Source organism: Lepus europaeus, chromosome 2, assembly GCF_033115175.1.
Source record: "Lepus europaeus isolate LE1 chromosome 2, mLepTim1.pri, whole genome shotgun sequence".
Taxonomy (NCBI): domain Eukaryota; kingdom Metazoa; phylum Chordata; class Mammalia; order Lagomorpha; family Leporidae; genus Lepus; species Lepus europaeus.
In genome coordinates, this window is record NC_084828.1 from 174,329,257 (window position 1) to 174,348,178 (window position 18,922).

General features: G+C 49.5%; 1 protein-coding gene across 1 annotated transcript in view; it reads right to left on the reverse strand.

The window, feature by feature from the left end:
- The window catches only part of OXSR1 (oxidative stress responsive kinase 1), a 100,345-nt gene that overhangs the window by 21,473 nt on the left and 59,950 nt on the right, over positions 1–18,922 (reverse strand). Inside the window, exons 6-9 of the mRNA XM_062216207.1 lie at positions 14,969–15,078; positions 12,084–12,185; positions 6,716–6,849; positions 318–366 (exon numbers count right to left, since the gene is read on the reverse strand). Coding sequence (XP_062072191.1) covers positions 318–366; positions 6,716–6,849; positions 12,084–12,185; positions 14,969–15,078 — 395 coding nt within the window. The remainder of the gene's footprint in view (positions 1–317; positions 367–6,715; positions 6,850–12,083; positions 12,186–14,968; positions 15,079–18,922) is intronic.

Here is an 18,922-nt window from a genome sequence, read left to right on the forward strand (position 1 = left end):
CGACAGCTCAGTGTTATCCACAGCTTACATTTCTAACAGCGAAAGTTAGCACTCACGGTTACTCTGGTAGGGTTAGCCTGCTGTTTAATTTGCATTTAGCAATATATTTACTAAATTCCAAAGCTAGTACCTTAATGCACCAAGGACTGTACTCACAGTGTCCTTGGTGATTATTGATCTGCCATCATTCTTCCAAACATGATCATCGTAAGAAACACAGCTTCCAAACAGTGAGCATGAACAGGCAGCACCACATGAACACAGAGCAGCGAGCAGCACCACATGAACACAGAACACTGACAGCTGCAATTGCTTACCTTTGCTTTCTGGAAAAATTTGTGCCTTAACAGTTCTGCTGCTGTTGGTCTAAAACCAGAAAAGAAAAATTTTATAGCTAATTCAAGTGTAATGTGGGTTTTCATCTGTGAGAAAATGATTCCTTGAGCAGCAAAGTAAAACTCATGACAGTCTACTTTGTTTAACCTGCTAAACAGCACGACGCATCATACACTCAGTATAAGACACCGAGAGACTGAAATCCTCAACTACAAATGTCCCACCACGACAGGTTCTGGGGCCAGCGCTGTGGCACAGCAGGTGAGGCTGCTGCCTGCAACGGCAGCATCCCTTGAGCAGGGTTCGAGTCCCAGCTCTTCCCCTTCCGATCCAGCTCCCTGCTGAAGCAAGCGAAGGCAGCAGCAGATGTCCAAGTACTAGGGTGCCTGCCACCCACATGGGAAACCTGGGGGGAGTTTCAGGCTCCTGGCTTCAGCCTGGCCCAGCCCCAGCCATTGTGGCCATCTGGAGAGTGAACCAGAGGATGGAAGACCTCTGTGTCTGTTCCTCTCTCTAATCTGCCTCTCAAATAAACTAATCTTCTTTTTTTTTTTTTAAAGCAATTGAAGATCTTGAAAGTAAAGTATATTCCACAAATTTCACAACTTTTTTTTTTTTTAAAGACTTATGTATTTATTTGAAAGGCAGAGTTACAGAGAGGCAGAAAGAAAAAGAGAGTGAGGTCTTCCATCCGCTGGTTCACTCCCCAATTGGTTGCAATGGCTGGAGCCAAGCCAATCCAGAGCCAGGAGCTTCTTCCAGGTCTCCCATGCAGATGCAGGGGCCCAAGGACTTGGGCCATCTTCTACTGCTTTCCCAGGCCATAGCAGAGAGCTGGATTGGAAGTGGAGCAGCCAGAGTTTGAACCGGCAGCCATATGGGATGCTGGCACTGAAGGTGGCAGCTTTACCTGCTACGCCACAGCGCCGGCTCCACCACAACTGTTTTTAACTTAACTGTGTGTGGTCACTATTTGTTCTGATTAAATGCACCCCTGTCCGTTAAACAAGCTTCTAAAACAGTACCATTCAGAATAATGAATTTTCTATTTTACAGACTGGACCTACCATGTATTCCTGAACAAATCACCATTTTGCTAAGTAGGTTCAGTGTTACCTGGCCAAGGCCTTGGAAACAGTTGGTCTTAAACACTGCCGTGCACTGGAAGACTGGGAGAGCTAACGATCCCCGTGAGCAGGCTGTATTTCACACCAATTAGAGTCCTGGGGCTGCGCTGTGGTGCAGTGGGGTAAGCTGTCGCCTGCAATGTCAGCATCCCGTACTGCAGCACCAGCCCGAGTCCGGCTCTGACCCAGCTCCCTGCGAATGCACTGGGAAAGCAGTGAAGATGGACCACGTGCTTGGGCCTCAGCCGCGCACATGGGAGACCCGGATGGAGTTCCTGGCGTTGGCCCAGCCGAGACCTGGCTGCTGCAGCTACTGGACAGTGAGCCAGCAGACAGAAGATCTCTTCCTGTCTCTTGCTCTTTCTGTCCCTCTGTTGCTGCACCTCATGTAAATAAATAAATGTTTAAAAATAAAAAGGAAGCAGAGTCTTTCAAGGCAAGGTCAGGCCTCAGTGCATCCTCAGGCTGCCAGCGTGACCCTGACGTGCACGGAAGCTCCGGAAGCAGCAGCTCAGAGGAGCCCCGCACATATCAGGAAGCACACAAACGTACGAGTGCCGCGCACACTGAAATTGACAACACCAGTCTGGCGTTTTCATTCATCAGGATTTCATTTGTCCAAAAGCTGATTCGCTCAGCATAGCTTTCACCTTTCATTCCTTTTTCCTAAAAACACAACTTGGTAAGAGTGAAGTGACACTGTGAATGAAAACTCCACCTTCAGCTGGGCAGTATCTTGACTTCATGCTCACCTCGGAACGACAGTTTGATCAGAGGGAGAACCGTGGGTTACAGTTATTTTCTCTGTGCAATATTGAACTATATGCTGGCCTCATCAATTCTGGAAAATTCCCAGCCATTTGTTTCGACTCTGGCATCCCCGACATTCTCTCTAGCCTCTCTTGGTATATCTAGACAGACAGACAGATATGTACGTGTGTCTGTATATACAAGGGTGTGACTACACACACAGAGACACTAAATTGTTTCACACTGTCCTCCAACGTCAGTCTTCCTTTCGTATCTCCATCCTCTGCCACTTCTCAGTACCACGCTGTGTGACTGAGAGGAGGCTCTGCAGTGAGACCGCACGGGCTGGAATTCTAACTCCACCGTCCACTGTGTGTGACTCTGGGGCAAGTTACTCACCTGCTCTGTGATCATTTGTAAAACAGAAGCTAACAGGGTTAGCTCCCCATAGGGCTACTCTGTAACAGGGTTAGCTCCCCATAGGGCTACTCTATAACAGGGTTAGCTCCCCATAGGGCTACTCTGTAACAGGGTTAGCTCCCCATAGGGCTACTCTGTAAGTGGAATGAAATGATATATATTGTGCACAGCAGCACCTGGTCCTGGACGAGTCACAGAGAATTCTCTTTCTTTGTCTTACTGCGCCTCCTGTTTATCTAGTTCAGAGTTTTTAACTTAGAAATGTTTTAAATCAAGTTTAATTTCAGTTTATAAATGGGAATATTTTCTATGCCTTCCTGGTTTATTTTTTTTAAGACTTATTTATTTGAAAGGCAGAGCAACAGAGAGAGAGACAGAGACGGAGAAGAAAGAGATCTTCCATCGGCTAGTTCGCTTGCCAAATGCCAGAAACAGCCGGCACTGAGCCAGGCTGAAAAAAGGAACCAGGAGCTCCTGGGAGTCAGCAGCCAGGAGCCCCATCTTCGTCTGTCACGAAGGAACCCAAGTCCTGGGGCCATCACCAGCTGCTGCCTCTAAGGCACGCAGGCAGAGAGCCGGACTGGAAACAGAGCAGCCGGGACCTGAATCAGCACTCCTAGATGGGATGTGGGTGTCCCAAATGCTGGCTTAACCTGCTGTGCCACACACCGGCCCCACTCTTTTCTCTTTTAAAAAGCTTATTATTCTTAAGTAATTTCAGACGTAAAGAAGAGTTGCAGAGACAGTACAAAGTTCCAACGTACCCTTTCCAGCTTCCATTGATGTCATCGTTTTATATAATCGTGGTACAGTTACAAGGAATTAACTGAAACGTTAACATGGCTGACTGTTAGCTTAACTGCAGGCTTCAGGAAGTGCCTTCGGAACATTCTTGGGAATTCACCCTGCACTTTGACTTTTCCACAAACGTTCTGAAGTCTCCTTCACTCAGACTTCTCCAGCGTTTCCATTAGCAGCCTCTGTTCCAGACCTACTGCGGGAGGCCCTTCTCCACGTACACTTCACATCTCCTCCAACCCGGGACAGTGTCTTACTCTCTCCTTTGCTGAAGTCTTGGTCGGGTATCCTGCACCAAGTCCTCAGTGTGGTTTGTCTGATGGTTTCTCACAGACTAACTTGAGGCTTCTGGGGAGCACCACCCAGACGCTGCGGCCTCGGCACGCCAGCACCACACTCGGCCTCACCAATGGTGACGTAACCTTGAGGACTTGCCGGGTTCTCCTTCCTCATCAGACGCCATCGCTAAGCCCAGCCCACACTCAAGGAAACCCACTAAGTTGTAAATTTCATGACTATATTTTTAGTCTCTCTCAGTGCTAATGGCTTTGGTCATACTCAAAGTCTTTGCCCACAGTTCTGGTTTTTTCTTCTTAAATACATTTATCTTGCAGTCTTGCTGCATTTTCCACATTTTCTTGGAGCACTAACGCTGCCTCTGCCTGCTACCCTTACTTCATGGATGACTCTGGACAGCGCCCTACTCCGCGGCGGGCTCAGTGCAGGAATCACGGCACCGGCGTCTGACGTTCTCCTCCAGTGTAGCTCTGTGACTGCTCTGACAAAGACAAAACTGGCTTGCCATTAAGTCTGCCCCTAACCGTGTGGCTTCCGGATAACAGGGTCAGGAGAGACTTAGACCAGAGCTGCAGGCTGCCTGGGTCCGAGGCCTCGATTATTCACAAGGCTTCTCTCTCTCTCGGGGCTGACGGCCAGCTGTTGTTCTGCTCTACGCTTTCACTGAGGACGCAGACAGCTTTAAGCAGGATCCCAGTCCACAATCCTCACTGGGTAGGCCCCAAACCTCAATTCTATCACCACATCAAAGTGTGAATCCAACCCAGGGGTGGGAGTCTGGCCTGGTGGTTAACCCTGCACCTCACACCAGAGCACCTGGGGTTGTCCACCCCCAGCTCCGGCTCCCACCCCCACGCTCCCACCATGCTCCAGTGATCTGGCTCCTCCACCTGTTGGGGGGGGGGGGCCGCTCAGCTGCATTCCCGGCTCCCAGCTACACTGCTCCACGGGAACTTGCCCTAGTGTTCTGGACATCTGGGAGTAAATTAGTGAATAGAACCTTGCTCTATCTCTGCCTAAGAGCTTAAAAATAAAAACGTTACAATTAAAAACAAAAAGAAAGAAATCGACCCAGCAGGTCACTGGTGTGAGTACTGTGGCCCCCGGATCAGTTCATGAAGCTCCTTCTCTAACTCATGGCTAGCTCCCTCTTCACTCCTGGCATCCAAGGGTCCTAGGTTAGACTTTTATCTGGCATTTCAAGGAATCTGTATCAAGAGGATTTTGTTCTTTTAGTCAACCAATTTGCCAAAAGCCAAAGAGTTCCCTATTTTTATAACCATTTACTCGGAAAGAGAGGGGGGAAAAACCTAAAAACAGGGGCCAGCGCTGTGGTGTAGCAGGTAAAGCCACTGACTGCAATGCCCACATCCCATGTGGGCGCCGGTTTGAGTCCCAGTTGCTCTACTTACGATCCAACTTCCTGCTGTGGCCTGGAAAAGCAGCAAAGACAGCCCGAGTGCTTGGTTCCTGTTTCCCTTGTAGGAGCCCCAGAAGAGGCTCCTGGCTTCCTGACTTCATCCTGGCCCAGCCCAGGTGGTTGTGGCCATCAGGGAGGGAAACCAGCAGAGGGAGATCTCTCTCTGTCTCTCCCCCTCCCCATAACGCTATCAGATAAATAAATAAATACATCTAAAACCACAAATACAATTCTTTACCTGTTGTTCTTATGCCTTCCAAAATTTCTCAGAGTAAATTCTGAATCCGCATTTTACACACACACACACACACACACTACAGACATGATCAGGGAAAGACTTAAGACTGACCCCATTCCAGGAAGTGAAAATCTTTCACTGTTGTTGACCATTAAAGAACTGTTAGTGCTAAGTTCTGGCTGTTGTGGCCATCTGGGGAGTGACCCAGCAGATAGAAGACTTTTCTTTCTCTCTCCCTCCCTCTCTCTCTGCCTTCAAATAAATAAATAAATAAATCTTTAAAAACAACAACAACAACTGTTAGTGCTAGTATCTATGTGTAGTACAAGGTTGTCCCTCAGTGTCCCAGGGGGACTGGGGCCAGGACACCCTGTGGATACCATGATCTGCATATGCTCGAGTGCCCTCCATACAACAGCACGGCCATGTGCATTCGGCCCAGGCCCGCCCACCTCTGTACGTGACATCATCGTCACGTGACTCACGGTATTTAGTACAACGTAATGATGCAAAAAGAGTTGTTAGACTGCACAGTTTAGGGATAAGAAAAAACTCTGTACATGTTCAACACAAATGCAGTATTAGAAAAAACATTTTCAATCTGCAGAGAGCAGAGTGGTGGGTGCAGAACCCACAGATATGGAGGGGGGACCGTGTGTGTGAAACCAAAAGTTAAGACGGGGAAGCGTCCTAACTCCGGAATCAGGAGGTTGCATCCGAGTTCCAACTCGATGACTAAGGATGGTCCAGCAGTCTAGGACTCTGTTTCACTCAGGAAGTTACACACATTATATATTCTTACTCGTGTGCTCCTTGCCATTCAATCTGTCTAGTATCGACAATAAGTTATTTCAAGTTTTGGTCTTCCTACTAAAATAGCTTCCAAACATGAAAATATATACAACTGCTAGACACTGAATATAAGTTTGCTATATGTATTTCTTTTGCTATTAACACTGTAAATGTTAACATTAATATATCTATTTGTTCATACATTTTATATGCAAATTGGAAAGAAACCTCTCTACTAATCTATCAACTCAGTAGGACAGAATTTACAATACAGAATTTTATAATTATAAAAACTTAGCCAGGGAACAGCTCTACTGTTTAGGACACACCGTACACTACACAGAAGACCGCAGCCATCCATTCACCCCAGTCTGGCCTGATCAGTGACGTCTGCACACTTTTTTTTTGAAGTCTGTACTCAGTTCTTCTGAATAAGCACCAGAAATTCTCCATGCTTCCTGGCATGTGATTCTTAGACTTCCCACATGGCTCACCATGTTAGATACAAAACAAAGCGAAGTGTATCTCATACTTTACCTTTTTTCTGGATCTTTTTGAAGGCACAATGAAATCATTTTTCTAAATGATTTTCCGTATTTTTTCAGCATTTCTTTATCTTGAACACCAGTTTCCAAAGACGGAGGATCATTCTGCAGCGTCAGCATTAAAACCTGTCAGAATTTACAATACAGTGTAAAGTTCCAGCGACTCAATAAACTTTAATTAACAACTGTGGTCAACATTTTTCAAAACAGGCAATCACCACCACATACGAGCAGATTCGATTTTCTAAAAGTTCACATCTAGGGGAGTTGTTTAAATCCAGAGTTATTTATGTGTCTTCCCATATAAATAAAATGTTACAGATAATTGGTGTCCCAGACCACTTTTTTTTTTTTTTTAAGATTTATTTATTTATTTGAAAGTCAGAGTTACACAGAGAGAGGAGAGTCAGAGAGAGAGAGAAGTTTTCCACTTGCTGGTTCACTCCCCAATTAGCTGCAATGGCTGGAGCTGTGCTGATCCGAAGCCAGGAGCCAGGAGCTTCCTCCAGGTCTTTCATGTGGGTCCAAGGGCCCAAGGACCTGGGCCATCCTCTGCTGCCTTCCCAGGCCATAGCAGAGAGCTGGATCAGAGTGGAGCAGCCCATATGGGATGCCCGCACTGCAGGTGCTGGCTTTACTGGCTACCACCAAAGCACCGCCCCCGCCCCCACTTCCCCCACAACTCGCTATAAGGGCCCACTGTATCAACACTGCTAATGTCCTTGGAGTTGGAATTATTTCTTTATATACTCAATTAAATGCCGAATCACCTCTTAAAAAAAAACATTAAAACCAGAGCAAAATTAAGAGTACGACCATGCTGATTTTGCCTGTCATGGCCCAGTTTTTACTTAGGTTCTTGCGACATGGTCTTCTTTTCCTGTTTCCTCAGGAACTCCTAACGGAAATCACTGGGCCAGCGCTATGGTACAGCGGGTTAAGCTGCCGTCCATAGCACGGGCATCCCGTATGGGCGCCGGTTTCAGTCCTGGCTGCTCCACTTTGGATCCAGCTTCCTGCTAATAGCCTGGGAAAGCAGAGGAAGATGGCCCAAGTCCTTGGACCCCTGCAGCTTCTTAACGCGTGGCCACAGCGTGGTCCAGCCCTGGCCAGTGCGACCATTTGCTGAGTGAGCCAGTAACTGGAAGATACTTCGGGCTCTCGCTCTCTCTGCCTCTCCCTCTAATTCTGCCTTTCAAATAAATGAGTAAATCTTTAAAAATAAAAATCACAAAGAAGTCCTGGTTAACAAAGCTGCAGATCGTAGGCCCACATTCTTCCTGTGCTCTACAGGGGATGACGCTCTAATTACCCTGTCCACCCTAAATCTCTTCCCTCTTTGAGCTTCTGGGCAGTATAACAGCCTGGTGCACGCAGACATAAGGCCAGGAGCTCACGTGTATACAGCAGGATTTGGTGATGTGTGTCTTTCTGCACTGTTACGCTGGGGTGCCTATTGGGGCTCAGTGGGGCTCAGCAGATCCTTGGGACATCCACAGCCCACACTGACCCTCCTGGGATGGAGTCCTGTCTCACAGTCTGACCTCTACTTCCAAAACCCTTTCATGATTAAAAAAAAAATCACTCAACAAACTAAAAATATAAAGTAACTACCTCAACTCAATAAAAGGCATATAAGAACATCTCACAGCAAACATTATACTTAGTGGTGAAATACTGAAATCTTTTATTCTAACCTGTCACTCTGCATTTCAAATAAATAAATCTCAAAAAAAAAACTATGAAAACAAATATATTCACCAAAAAGCAGGACAGAAAGTTAACACAAAAGTCACTTGCGGGGCTGGCGCTGTGGCACAGTGGGTAAAGCCACCATCTGTAGTGCCAGCATCCCATATGGGCACCGGTTCAAGTCATGGCTGCTCCACTTCCGATCCAGCTCTCTGCTGTGGCCTGGGAAAGCAGTGGAAGATGGCCCAAATCCTTGGGCCCCTGAGCCCACGTAGGAAGACCCAGAGGAGGCTCCTGGTTCCTGGTTCCTGGCTCCTGGATTCCGATCAGTGCAGCTCCGGCCATTGCGGCCAACTGGGGAGTTAACCAATGGAAGGAAGACCTCTCTCTCTCTCTCTCTCTCTCTCTCTCTCTCTCTGCCTCTCCTTCTCATGTAACTCTAACTTTCAAATAAAAAAATAAATCTTTAAAAAAAAATCACTTGCCTTCTATACATTAACAACAAAAGAACCTGAAAAGGATTTAGAAAAACAATTCCACTTATGTTAACATCAAAAAGAATAAAAAATTCAGGAATTAACTAAAGTACTTGTACACTGAAAACTACAAAATATTCATGAAAGAAATTAAGGATGACATAAACAAATACAAATATACACTATATTTGTAGATTTGAAGACAACATCATTAAAACGGCAATACTATCAAAAGCAGTCTACAGATTCCAAGCAAACTCTACCAAAACCCCAGTGACATTTTTAATAGAAACAGAAAAACTTATCCTAAAATCTATATGGAATGTCAAAGGACCCAAACAGTTACAACAATCTTGAGAAAGAACACAGCTGGAGGACTGGAACTTTAAAACGTGGTACAGGGGCCGGCGCTGTGGCACAGCGGGTGAAGCTACTGCCTGCAGTGCCAGCATCCCATACGGGCGCCAGTTTGAGTCCTCGCTGCTCCACTTCTGATCCAGCTCCCTTCTGTTGGCCTGGGAAAGCAGTAGAAGATGGCCCAAGTCCTTGGGCCCCTGCAGCCACATGGGAGACCTGGAGGAAGCTCCTGGCTTCTGGTTTCGGATCGGCACAGCTCCAGCCATTGCGGCCAACTGGGGAGTGAACCAGTGGATGGAAGACCTCTCTCTCTCTCTCTCTCTCTCTGCTGCTCCTTCTCTCTCTGTGTAACTTTGACTTTCAAACAAATAAATACATCTTTTAAAAAAAAATGTGGCCGGCGCCGTGGCTCAACAGGCTAATCCTCCGCCTTGCGGCGCCGGCACACCGGGTTCTAGTCCCGGTCGGGGCACCGATCCTGTCCCGGTTGCCCCTCTTCCAGGCCAGCTCTCTGCTGTGGCTAGGGAGTGCAGTGGAGGATGGCCCAAGTCCTTGGGTCCTGCACCCCATGGGAGACCAGGAGAAGCACCTGGCTCCTGCCATCGGAACAGCGCGGTGCGCCGGCCGCAGCGCGCTACCGCGGCGGCCATTGGAGGGTGAACCAACGGCAAAAGGAAGACCTTTCTCTCTGTCTCTCTCTCTCACTGTCCACTCTGCCTGTCAAAAAAAAAAAAAAAAAAAAATGTGGTACAAATCTACAACAATCAAACAGTATGGCAGGGGCATAAGGACAGGCATGTAGAGCAATGGGATAGAAAAAAGTGAGAAACAATCATTCATCAGGTGATTTCTGACACGAACAGCAAGAGCCTTCAATGAGGAGGAGACAGTCTTCCAACAAATGGAGTTGGGAAAACTGATAAACCCACAGGAAAGACTGAAGCTCACCTCTTACCTAGCATCGTATTCAAAATCTAACTCAAAATGGAGCAAAGACCTAAGTGTACGACCTAAACCAATAAAACTCTCAAAAAGCACACACAGGGCAAAACTTTACAATATCAGATTTGTCTTGAATATGATATCAAAGACGAAAAAATATATAAATCAAGCTTCATCAGATTTAAAACTTTCGGGCCTCGGTGTCCGGTCTGGTGGTCAGGAAGCTGCCTGGCACCTGCATCCCCCACCAGAGTCCCGGCTCTGCTCCCGGCTCCGCTCCCAGCTCCAGCCTCCTGCTGACGCACACCCTGGAAGGCAGCGGGTGATGGCTCAGACAGCTGGGTCCCTGCCACCTCCCGGGGAGCCTGGGCTTGAGTTCCGTTCCCAGCTGTGGCCCTGCCCCGCCCCAGCCACTGCAGGCTTCTGGGGAGTGAGCCAATGGGTGGGGGTGCACATGCACACTCGCTTTCTCTGTCCCCCAAATAGTAAAATAAAATTTTCTTTAAAAATTAAAATTGTGTACATCAAAAGACGCTATCAACAGTGTGGAAAGACAATCCATAGGAGAAAACATTTGCCACATCAAGTATCTGATTAGAAATCAATGTCAAGAATATATAAGAACTCCTACAATTAACAATTAAAAAACAAAGAAACTGCTTCAAACCAGGGCAAAGGAGTTGAGCAGACATTTTGCTAAGGAAGATACACACATGGCAAAAAATACCTGAAAAGACGTTCAGTATCACTGATCACTAGGGAAACGCACACAGAATCACAATGACATCCATCTCATACAATCAGGATGGCTTCCAGCCAACAACACCAAGTGCTGGCGAGCATACAGAGACATCAGAAAGCCCGGACAGTGCCGAGGGAAACGTGAAATGGTGTAGCTGCTGCAGAACACCACACGGCTGCTCCCCAGGAAGCCAGAACACAAGAAGGAGAGGAGGGGAGGGGAGTGGGGGGGGAGAGGAGAGGGGAGGGGGGAGGGGAGGGAAAGGGAGGGGGGAGGAGAGGGGAGGGGAGGGGAGAGAGGGGAGGAGAGAGGAGAGAGGGGAGGGGAGAGGAGAGGAGAGGGGAGGGGAGGGGAGGAGGGGAGAGGAGGGGAAGGGAAGGGAACAGGGAGGAGAGGAGGAGGGGAGGGGAAGGGAGGCAAGGGGAGAAGAGGGGAGGGGAGAGATGGAGAGGGGAGGGGAGGAGGGGAGGAGGGGAGGGGAGGAGGGGAGAGGAGGGGAAGGGAAGGGAACAGGGAGGAGAGGAGGAGGGGAGGGGAAGGGAGGCAAGGGGAGAAGAGGGGAGGGGAGAGATGGAGAGGGGAGGGGAGGGGAGGAGGGGAGGAGGGGAGGGGAGGAGGGGAGAGAAGGGGAGGGGAGGGGAGGAGGGGAGAGATGGAGAGGGGAGGGGAGGGAGGAGAGGGGAGAGGAGAGGGAAGGGGAGGGAGGGGAAGAGAGGGGGGAGGAGAGGAGGTGAGGGGAAGGGAGGCAAGGGGAGAAGAGGGGAGGGGAGAGATGGAGAGGGGAGGGGAGGGGAGGAGGGGAGAGATGGAGAGGGGAGGGGAGGGAGGAGAGGGGAGAGGAGAGGGGAGGGGAGGGAGGGGAAGGGAGGGGAGGGAGGAGAGGGGAGGGGAGGGAGGGGAAGGGAGGGGGGAGGAGAGGAGGGGAGGGGAAGGGAGGCAAGGGGAGAAGAGGGGAGGGGAGAGATGGAGAGGGGAGGGGAGGGGAGGGGAGGGGAAAGGAGGAGAGGAGAGAAGGGGAGAGGAGAGGAGAGGGGGAGGGGAGGAGGGATGGGGAGGGGAGAAAAGACAAAACTTGGAAGGATGGCAAAGGTAGAAAGGCTCTAAACTGAACTGGGCCTTGCGATGGCAGGCATTGTGGAAGCGGGCCTCACCTTCATTGGCGGGTACTTATGATACGGGGCGGCCCCTGTGGCCAGTTCGATCGCTGTGATCCCAAAACTCCAGATATCAGCTTTGAAGTCATAACCTCGGACCTGCGAACAGAGCAGCATGTGTGAGTGCGTCTGGCATCAGGAGAGCTAATGCGAATCAAGAACACAGAAAGTGTCCGTAAATCTGAAGAACGCAAAAGTCAGATATACTCGGTATGAGGGGAAAAGGCAACTTCAATGCTTGCCAACAATGCAGAAATTATATACTCACTTCAAAGAATATTAGTTAATTAAAGGCAATGCTTATGGATTCCGTATGAAAATATGGACAATCGATTTTTACAAAATACTTATAAAAATATGAAATTGTAAGTTTTAAAACTTTAGATCGCCGGCGCCGTGGCTCAACAGGCTAATCCTCCGCCTAGTGGCGCTGGCACACTGGGTTCTAGTCCCAGTCGGGGCGCCGGATTCTGTCCCAGTTGCCCCTCTTCCAGGCCAGCTCTCTGCTATGGCCCGGGAAGGCAGTGGAGGATGGCCCAAGTGCTTGGGCCCTGCACCCCATGGGAGACCAGGAGAAACACCTGGCTCCTGCCTTGGGATCAGCGTGGTGCGCCGGCCGCAGCACGCCAGCTGCGGCAGCCATTGGAGGGTGAACCAACGGCAAAGGAAGACTTTTCTCTCTGTCTCTCTCTCTCACTGTCCACTCTGCCTGTCAAAAAAATAAAAAATAAAATTAAAACTTTAGATCTCTGAGATAATCCTATTACTTTATTTATTTATTTGACAAGCAGAAATAGACCAATACTGGCAGTTTTCATCCTCTGGTTCAGTTCCACACTTCCCCCAACAGCCAAGGTTGTGTCAGGCCAAAGTCACTCAGTAACTGTCCGGGTTTCCCACGCAGGTGGCAGGGGCCACCGTCACCTGCTGGCCCCAGAGTGAACATCAGCTGGAAGCCAGGACTCAAGCCCCCGTACTCCATGATGGGATGCAGGTCCCTTAACTGGCATTGCAACCTCTAGGCCAACACCTGTGCCTGTTCCTAGGTTTTGAGACAGTTACAAACAGGTACATATTCCAGTTAAAAAGAGACGAGAAAGAACTAAAAATTTTCACAGTGGTAACAATTGTTTTGTGTCCCTGATGTTCTATATTACGGTATTCCATCATCTTAATCTCTAAAATGAAAAAACTTACAAAGGGTGTGGATACTTTATAGAACTGTTGATGGGACTATATTGACAAATTTACCTCCTTCTATATTGCCAACAGTATGTGCTTATAAGTTTAAATTTTCTACGCTAAGCATACAGGAGGTTTCGGTTTTGGCAGTACTGACGTAAGACTAAGGCCCCATGTTCTGTGCTGCCCGCCACCTGCTGCAACAGGAGGGTGCAAGTCCTCCTCCTCAGCCCGGCAGCCCTCGCAGCTCTGCTCCCCCCTCGCAGGGCTGTCACGGCAGAGTGACAGCAGTGTCTCTCTGCTGGCACTGCAGAGCCTGCCGTCGGAGCCCCTCCGCTCGCTCCGCTCCGGGTGCAGTGTCCTCCTACCCTGCACCGTGTGCACGTGTGACTGGGAACACGCCCTCAGCCTCATCTGTGCAGTGTCAGATGTCGTGTGTCCAGCATCCCCATCGCCCGCATCAAACAGTGAGTTCAGGTCTTAACACACTGGCCTTGGAACACCTATGACACACGTATGTAAAGCACACTAAGAGAAATGGGAACGGAAACGCCAATCTGAGACTCAGGAAACGAGGTGGTTTGAATGTAATTCAGAAACCACCAGTAAGTGGAAGCACGGACTGAAGCGTCAAGGCCCTGAGAAGAGAGCAGGACAGCCAGAGAAGGGGTGAGGAGGGCTGCAGGGGAAGGCGAGCCACGAGGAGGCCAGCAGGGGAGGGGTGAGGAGGGCTGCAGGGGAAGGCGAGCCACGAGGAGGCCAGCAGGGGAGGGGTGAGGAGGGCTGCAGGGGAAGGCGAGCCACGAGGAGGCCGGCAGGGGAGGGGTGAGGAGGGCTGCAGGGGAAGGCGAGCCACGAGGAGGCTGGCAGGGGAGGGGTGAGGAGGGCTGCGGGAAAGATGAGACGCCAGGAGGCTGGCAGGGGAGGGGTGAGGAGGGCTGCAGGGGAAGACAAGCCGCCAGGAGGCCGGCAGGGGAGGGGTGAGGAGGGCTGCGGGGAAGATGAGCCGCCAGGAGGCCGGCAGGGGAGGGGTGAGGAGGGCTGCAGGGGAAGACGAGCCGCCAGGAGGCCGGCAGGGGAGGGGTGAGGAGGGCTGCGGGGAAGATGAGCCGCCAGGAGGCCGGCAGGGGAGGGGTGAGGAGGGCTGCGGGGAAGACGAGCCGCCAGGAGGCCGGCAAGTGAATGGAGCAGGGGTGCCAGCAGTTTCCCACGCACCAAGAGGCGAGCAGAAGCAGTAAGAGAGGAGCGCCGTTTGCGAAGCAGCAGTGTCCTTAAAGTGAGGGATGCGCTAACCCCAGCCGTAGCAGCTGGGGCACGAAGGCCTCCCAGAAACAGAGCCACGAGGACCGCGTGACAGCAGACGCGGTCACTTAACTGGTGCGAGGGAAGTTACCAAGGCAACCGTGACCGGCCAGTCCTCAGGCGCTGCCGGTGTGTAAACCCCGCACGTCACAGGCCCTTGTAATGGAAAGCTCTAGACGGCGTTTGGTTTGGTTTGGTTTTAACCGTAAAGTCTTAACCAAAGAACAGAGATGTGTATGTCCCAAATCTAACATGGTAAATCAAACAAAAGCAAACACTACTAAGATTTTTCAGCCGTAACAAAACCTGAAACCACTGTAAGGAGACCAGGCACACAGCACACAGTACCTGCTCCATCACAACCACTGTAAAGAGACCAGGCACACAGCACACAGTACCTGCTCCATCACCTCAGGTGCCATCCAGCAAGGGGTGCCGACAAACGTCTTCCTCACTTTGTTCCGGGTGATGTCACCACCGGTTGCTAAAAAAGCACTAACTCCAAAGTCTGAAACAGAATACGCCATGAAGATATGAACAGTGCAGTAAATAAATTAGCACGAGGAAGGTAACGCAACGCAGCCGCTGGCCCACACGTAAGATAAACAGCCACTTCTCTTCCGTTGGCTGGAATTTTAGATAAATTAAGGCACCACCTCAGGTTCCTCACTCCATTTCCTCAGATTTTACTCCTTGTTCACACCCACTCTACAGACTACTTTCCATCAGATTCATTCATTTTCTGCTGGTCACTTTTTTTATAAAGATTTATTTATTTGAAAGGCAGTTACAGAGAGAGGTCTTCCATCTGCTGATTAATTCCCCAAATGGTCGCAACGGCCAGCACTGGACCAGGCTGAAGCCAGAAGTCAGTAGGTTCTTCCAGGTCTCCCACACAGGTACAGGGGCCCAAGGACTTGGGCCATCCTCCACTGCTTTCCCAGGCCTAGCAGAGAGCTGGATCGGAAGAGGAGCAGCCGGGAGTAGAACTGGCTTTACCTATTATACCACAACACTAGTCCAATTATTACTTTGACATGGTCACTGGAGCTCAAAAAACCCTAAAGAATCAAATTAATCCTTTACAGATTGGCATTCAAAAAGTTCTCAAGAACTTGGCCCAAAACAAATTTAGTAATCCTAATTTTATATTCTCATTTGACAACAGATCTATGAGATTGGTAACTCAGCTCACCTGAGTCTCAAGATTTTTTCTACAAAGAAATTAACCCCAAACACTGAAGCCAAAGTAGCAGTCCCTGCCGCGGAGGGCTGCCTGTCCCACACCGCTCTTCTGTCTGGAGACTAAACCTGAGCCTGCATCGGTGCTCTGACCTCGGCTCTCACGAGGAGCGGCTAATCTGAGCCAGGGTGAAACACCTCACTCCCACCAGTCCAGTCACAGGCTCCCGGAGATCTGCAGCCAGGGTGGAAGCACAAAGCACCGGGCTCATGGAGCCGAGTCCCAGTCAGAGCTGTACCCTCCAGGTCAGCACAGCGGGTGCTTGCCCTGCGAGGCCTCGCTGCTCAGGTAACTGGCTCTGTGCGCTCCCAGCACACTGAAGAAATCCCCCTTGGTTAAGTTAGCCACTGACAAGTCCGGATTCCTAATATAATGAAGGTTTTCTACATCGTATCTGAATCTCTTCTTGTTTTCTGTCTATTTCAGAATATTCTGTAGCATATAAAATGAGACTGTATTTGAAAACAGACTACCTTGTGGACAAACCCAGTGTGAGACAACACTTTAGCACGGCAAACTTTCTAATTCCAGACCCAGAAGTCTATTAACTCAGCCATTGTGAAGCGAGTGTTTGCTTGTCACACTATAAAATAGCAAGCCTATACAAGATGGATTTAACAATAAATAAATAAAAAGACTTACTTATGGGGCCAGTGCTGTGGCATAGTGGGTAAAGCCACTGCCTGCAGTGCCACCGTCCCATATTGGTGCTGGCTCGAGTCCCGGCTGCTCCACTTCCCATCCAGCACTCTGCTTAGGCCTGGGAAAGCAGTAAAAGATGGCCCAAGTTTTTGGGTCCCTGAAGCCTCATGGGAGACCTGGAAGAAGCTCCAGGCTGCTGGCTTCAAATTGGCTCAGCTCCAGCTACTGAAGCCATCTGGGGAGTGAACCAGCAGATGGAAGACCTCTCTCTCTCTCTCTCTCTCTCTCTAACTCTGCCTTTCAAATAAATAAATCTTTAAAAAAAAATGATTTATTATTTGAAAGGCAGAGTAGGAGAGGGATGGAGGGAGAGAGACAGCTCTCTCTGCTGATTCTCTTCCCAAATGGTCACAGTCAAGAGCCAGGAACTCCATCTGGGTTTCCTGCACGGACGGCTGGGGCTCACTGGTGCATCACTCGCTGACTTCCCAGGGGCATTAGCAGGAACCTGGATCCAAAGTGGAACAGAGGCTGGCACTGTGGCGAAAAACGTTAAGTCTCCACTTGCAATGTCAGCATCCCAAATGGATGCGGCTCAATCCTGGCTTCTTCACTTCCCACCCAGCTCCCTGCTAATTCACCTAGGAAAGCAGCAGAAGACCCTGGCTTCAGCCTCCTTCTACCTCTGCCTTTGGAATAAAGAAATAAGTCTTTAAAAAAAAAAAGTGGAGCAGCTGGGATCAAACTGGCCTCCAATATTGCAAGCAGTGGCCTAACTTGCTGAACCACAATGTAAGCCATCTTGGGCAGACGTTTGGCCTAGCAGAGAAGCGGCGTCCACGTCTACCTGGGGATCAATCCTGAGCTCCGAAATCTATTGCAGCTTCTTGCTAACACAGACCCTAGGAGGCTGCAGTGCTAGCTCAAGCAGTTGGGGTCCTGCCACTCAAGTGGGAGACCTGGGGTTCCGAGCTCCCAGCTTCAGACCCCCGGCCACTGCAGGAATTTCGCGAGTGACCCAACAATGGGAGTGCACTCACATTCTTGCTCTCTAATAAATAAATAAATAAAAAATTGTTCGAAATCCTTACTTTAAAAATAATCTTAATGGTTCTAACACTTCTAAAATATCTAGGAACTTTAAAATGCTCCATTTGTAGTAACAACAAAAAAGTAGGGGTCAGCATTGTGGCTCAGCAGGTAAGGCCACCGCCTGCAGTGTCAGCATCCCACACGGGCCACGGCTGAAACCTGGATGCTCCACTTCCAATCCAGAGCTCTGCTAATGTGCACGAGAAGGCAGTGGAAGATAACTCAAGTGCTTGGGCCGCTACACCACCATGGGAGACCCGGAAGAAGCTCCTGGCTCCGGGCTCAGGATCAGTCCAGCACCGGCCATTGCAGCCATTTGGGAAATGAACCAGCGGATGGAAGACCTCTCTCTCTCTCTCTCTCTCTCTCTGCCTCTACCTCCCTGTAACTCTGCCTTTCAAATAAATAAATAAATACCTCTCTCCCTAACTAAAAAAAAATTTAAAAATAAAAGACAAAAAAAACATAAAAAATACGCTTTTCAAAAAAAGTGATAAGCTGTTCCTGTTTTGATGAACGAAGTTGCCAATTTTAAAGGACTTGAATTTATCAATATTTACTTCTATGTTAGAGCTTTTTTTAAGATTTTATTTATTTATTTGAAAGGTAGAGTTACAGACAGTGAGAGGGAGAGACAGAGAGAAAGGTCTTCCTTCTGTTGGTTCACCCCAAATGGCCTCCACAGCTGCAGCTGCGCTTATCGGAAGCCAGGAGCCAGCAGCTTCTTCCAGGTCTCCCATGCGGGTGCAGGGCCCAAGGACTTGGGCCATCCTCCACTGCCTTCCCAGGCCATAGCAGAGAGCTGGACTGGAAGAGGAGCAGCCGGGACTAGAACCGACACCCACATGGATGCCTGCGCACGGTGCCGGCCCCTATGCTAGAGCTTCATGCGACATTACAAAGTGTTATCTTCCTCTCGGCTTTAGCACCGTCTTCTTGAAAACCTCTGCGCTGTGAGAGCCCTGTAGAGGAGGACGCGAATGCGCAGGCTGACGCGCACAGTAAGGAAGATGAGACAGAGGTCCAGTACACGGCTGGCCTGTGCCCAGCAGACAGAAGAGGTGGCGGACCCAGGGACTGCCTGCTACTCTCTACAACGTGTCTTGGAAGATCTGGAACTTCTATCACTAACAGGTGGGAGAAACCACCTATGAGAGCCACTTTGCTGACACCGAAACAGCCCCTGGTGGCCCTCTGCCCTGGGCCTGGGCCACTCTCGACCAGTTGCTTTGTAAAGTCAAAATCAAAATGGAGTGAGTGTGGCTAAAAGCTAATTGCAGATCTCTTGCTTCTGTACATATTAGCTTTGCTTGCTAACGGCTAAGGTTGCATCTTGTGAAACTATGTGGGCCCCAAGTCCCATGAACTGCACCCT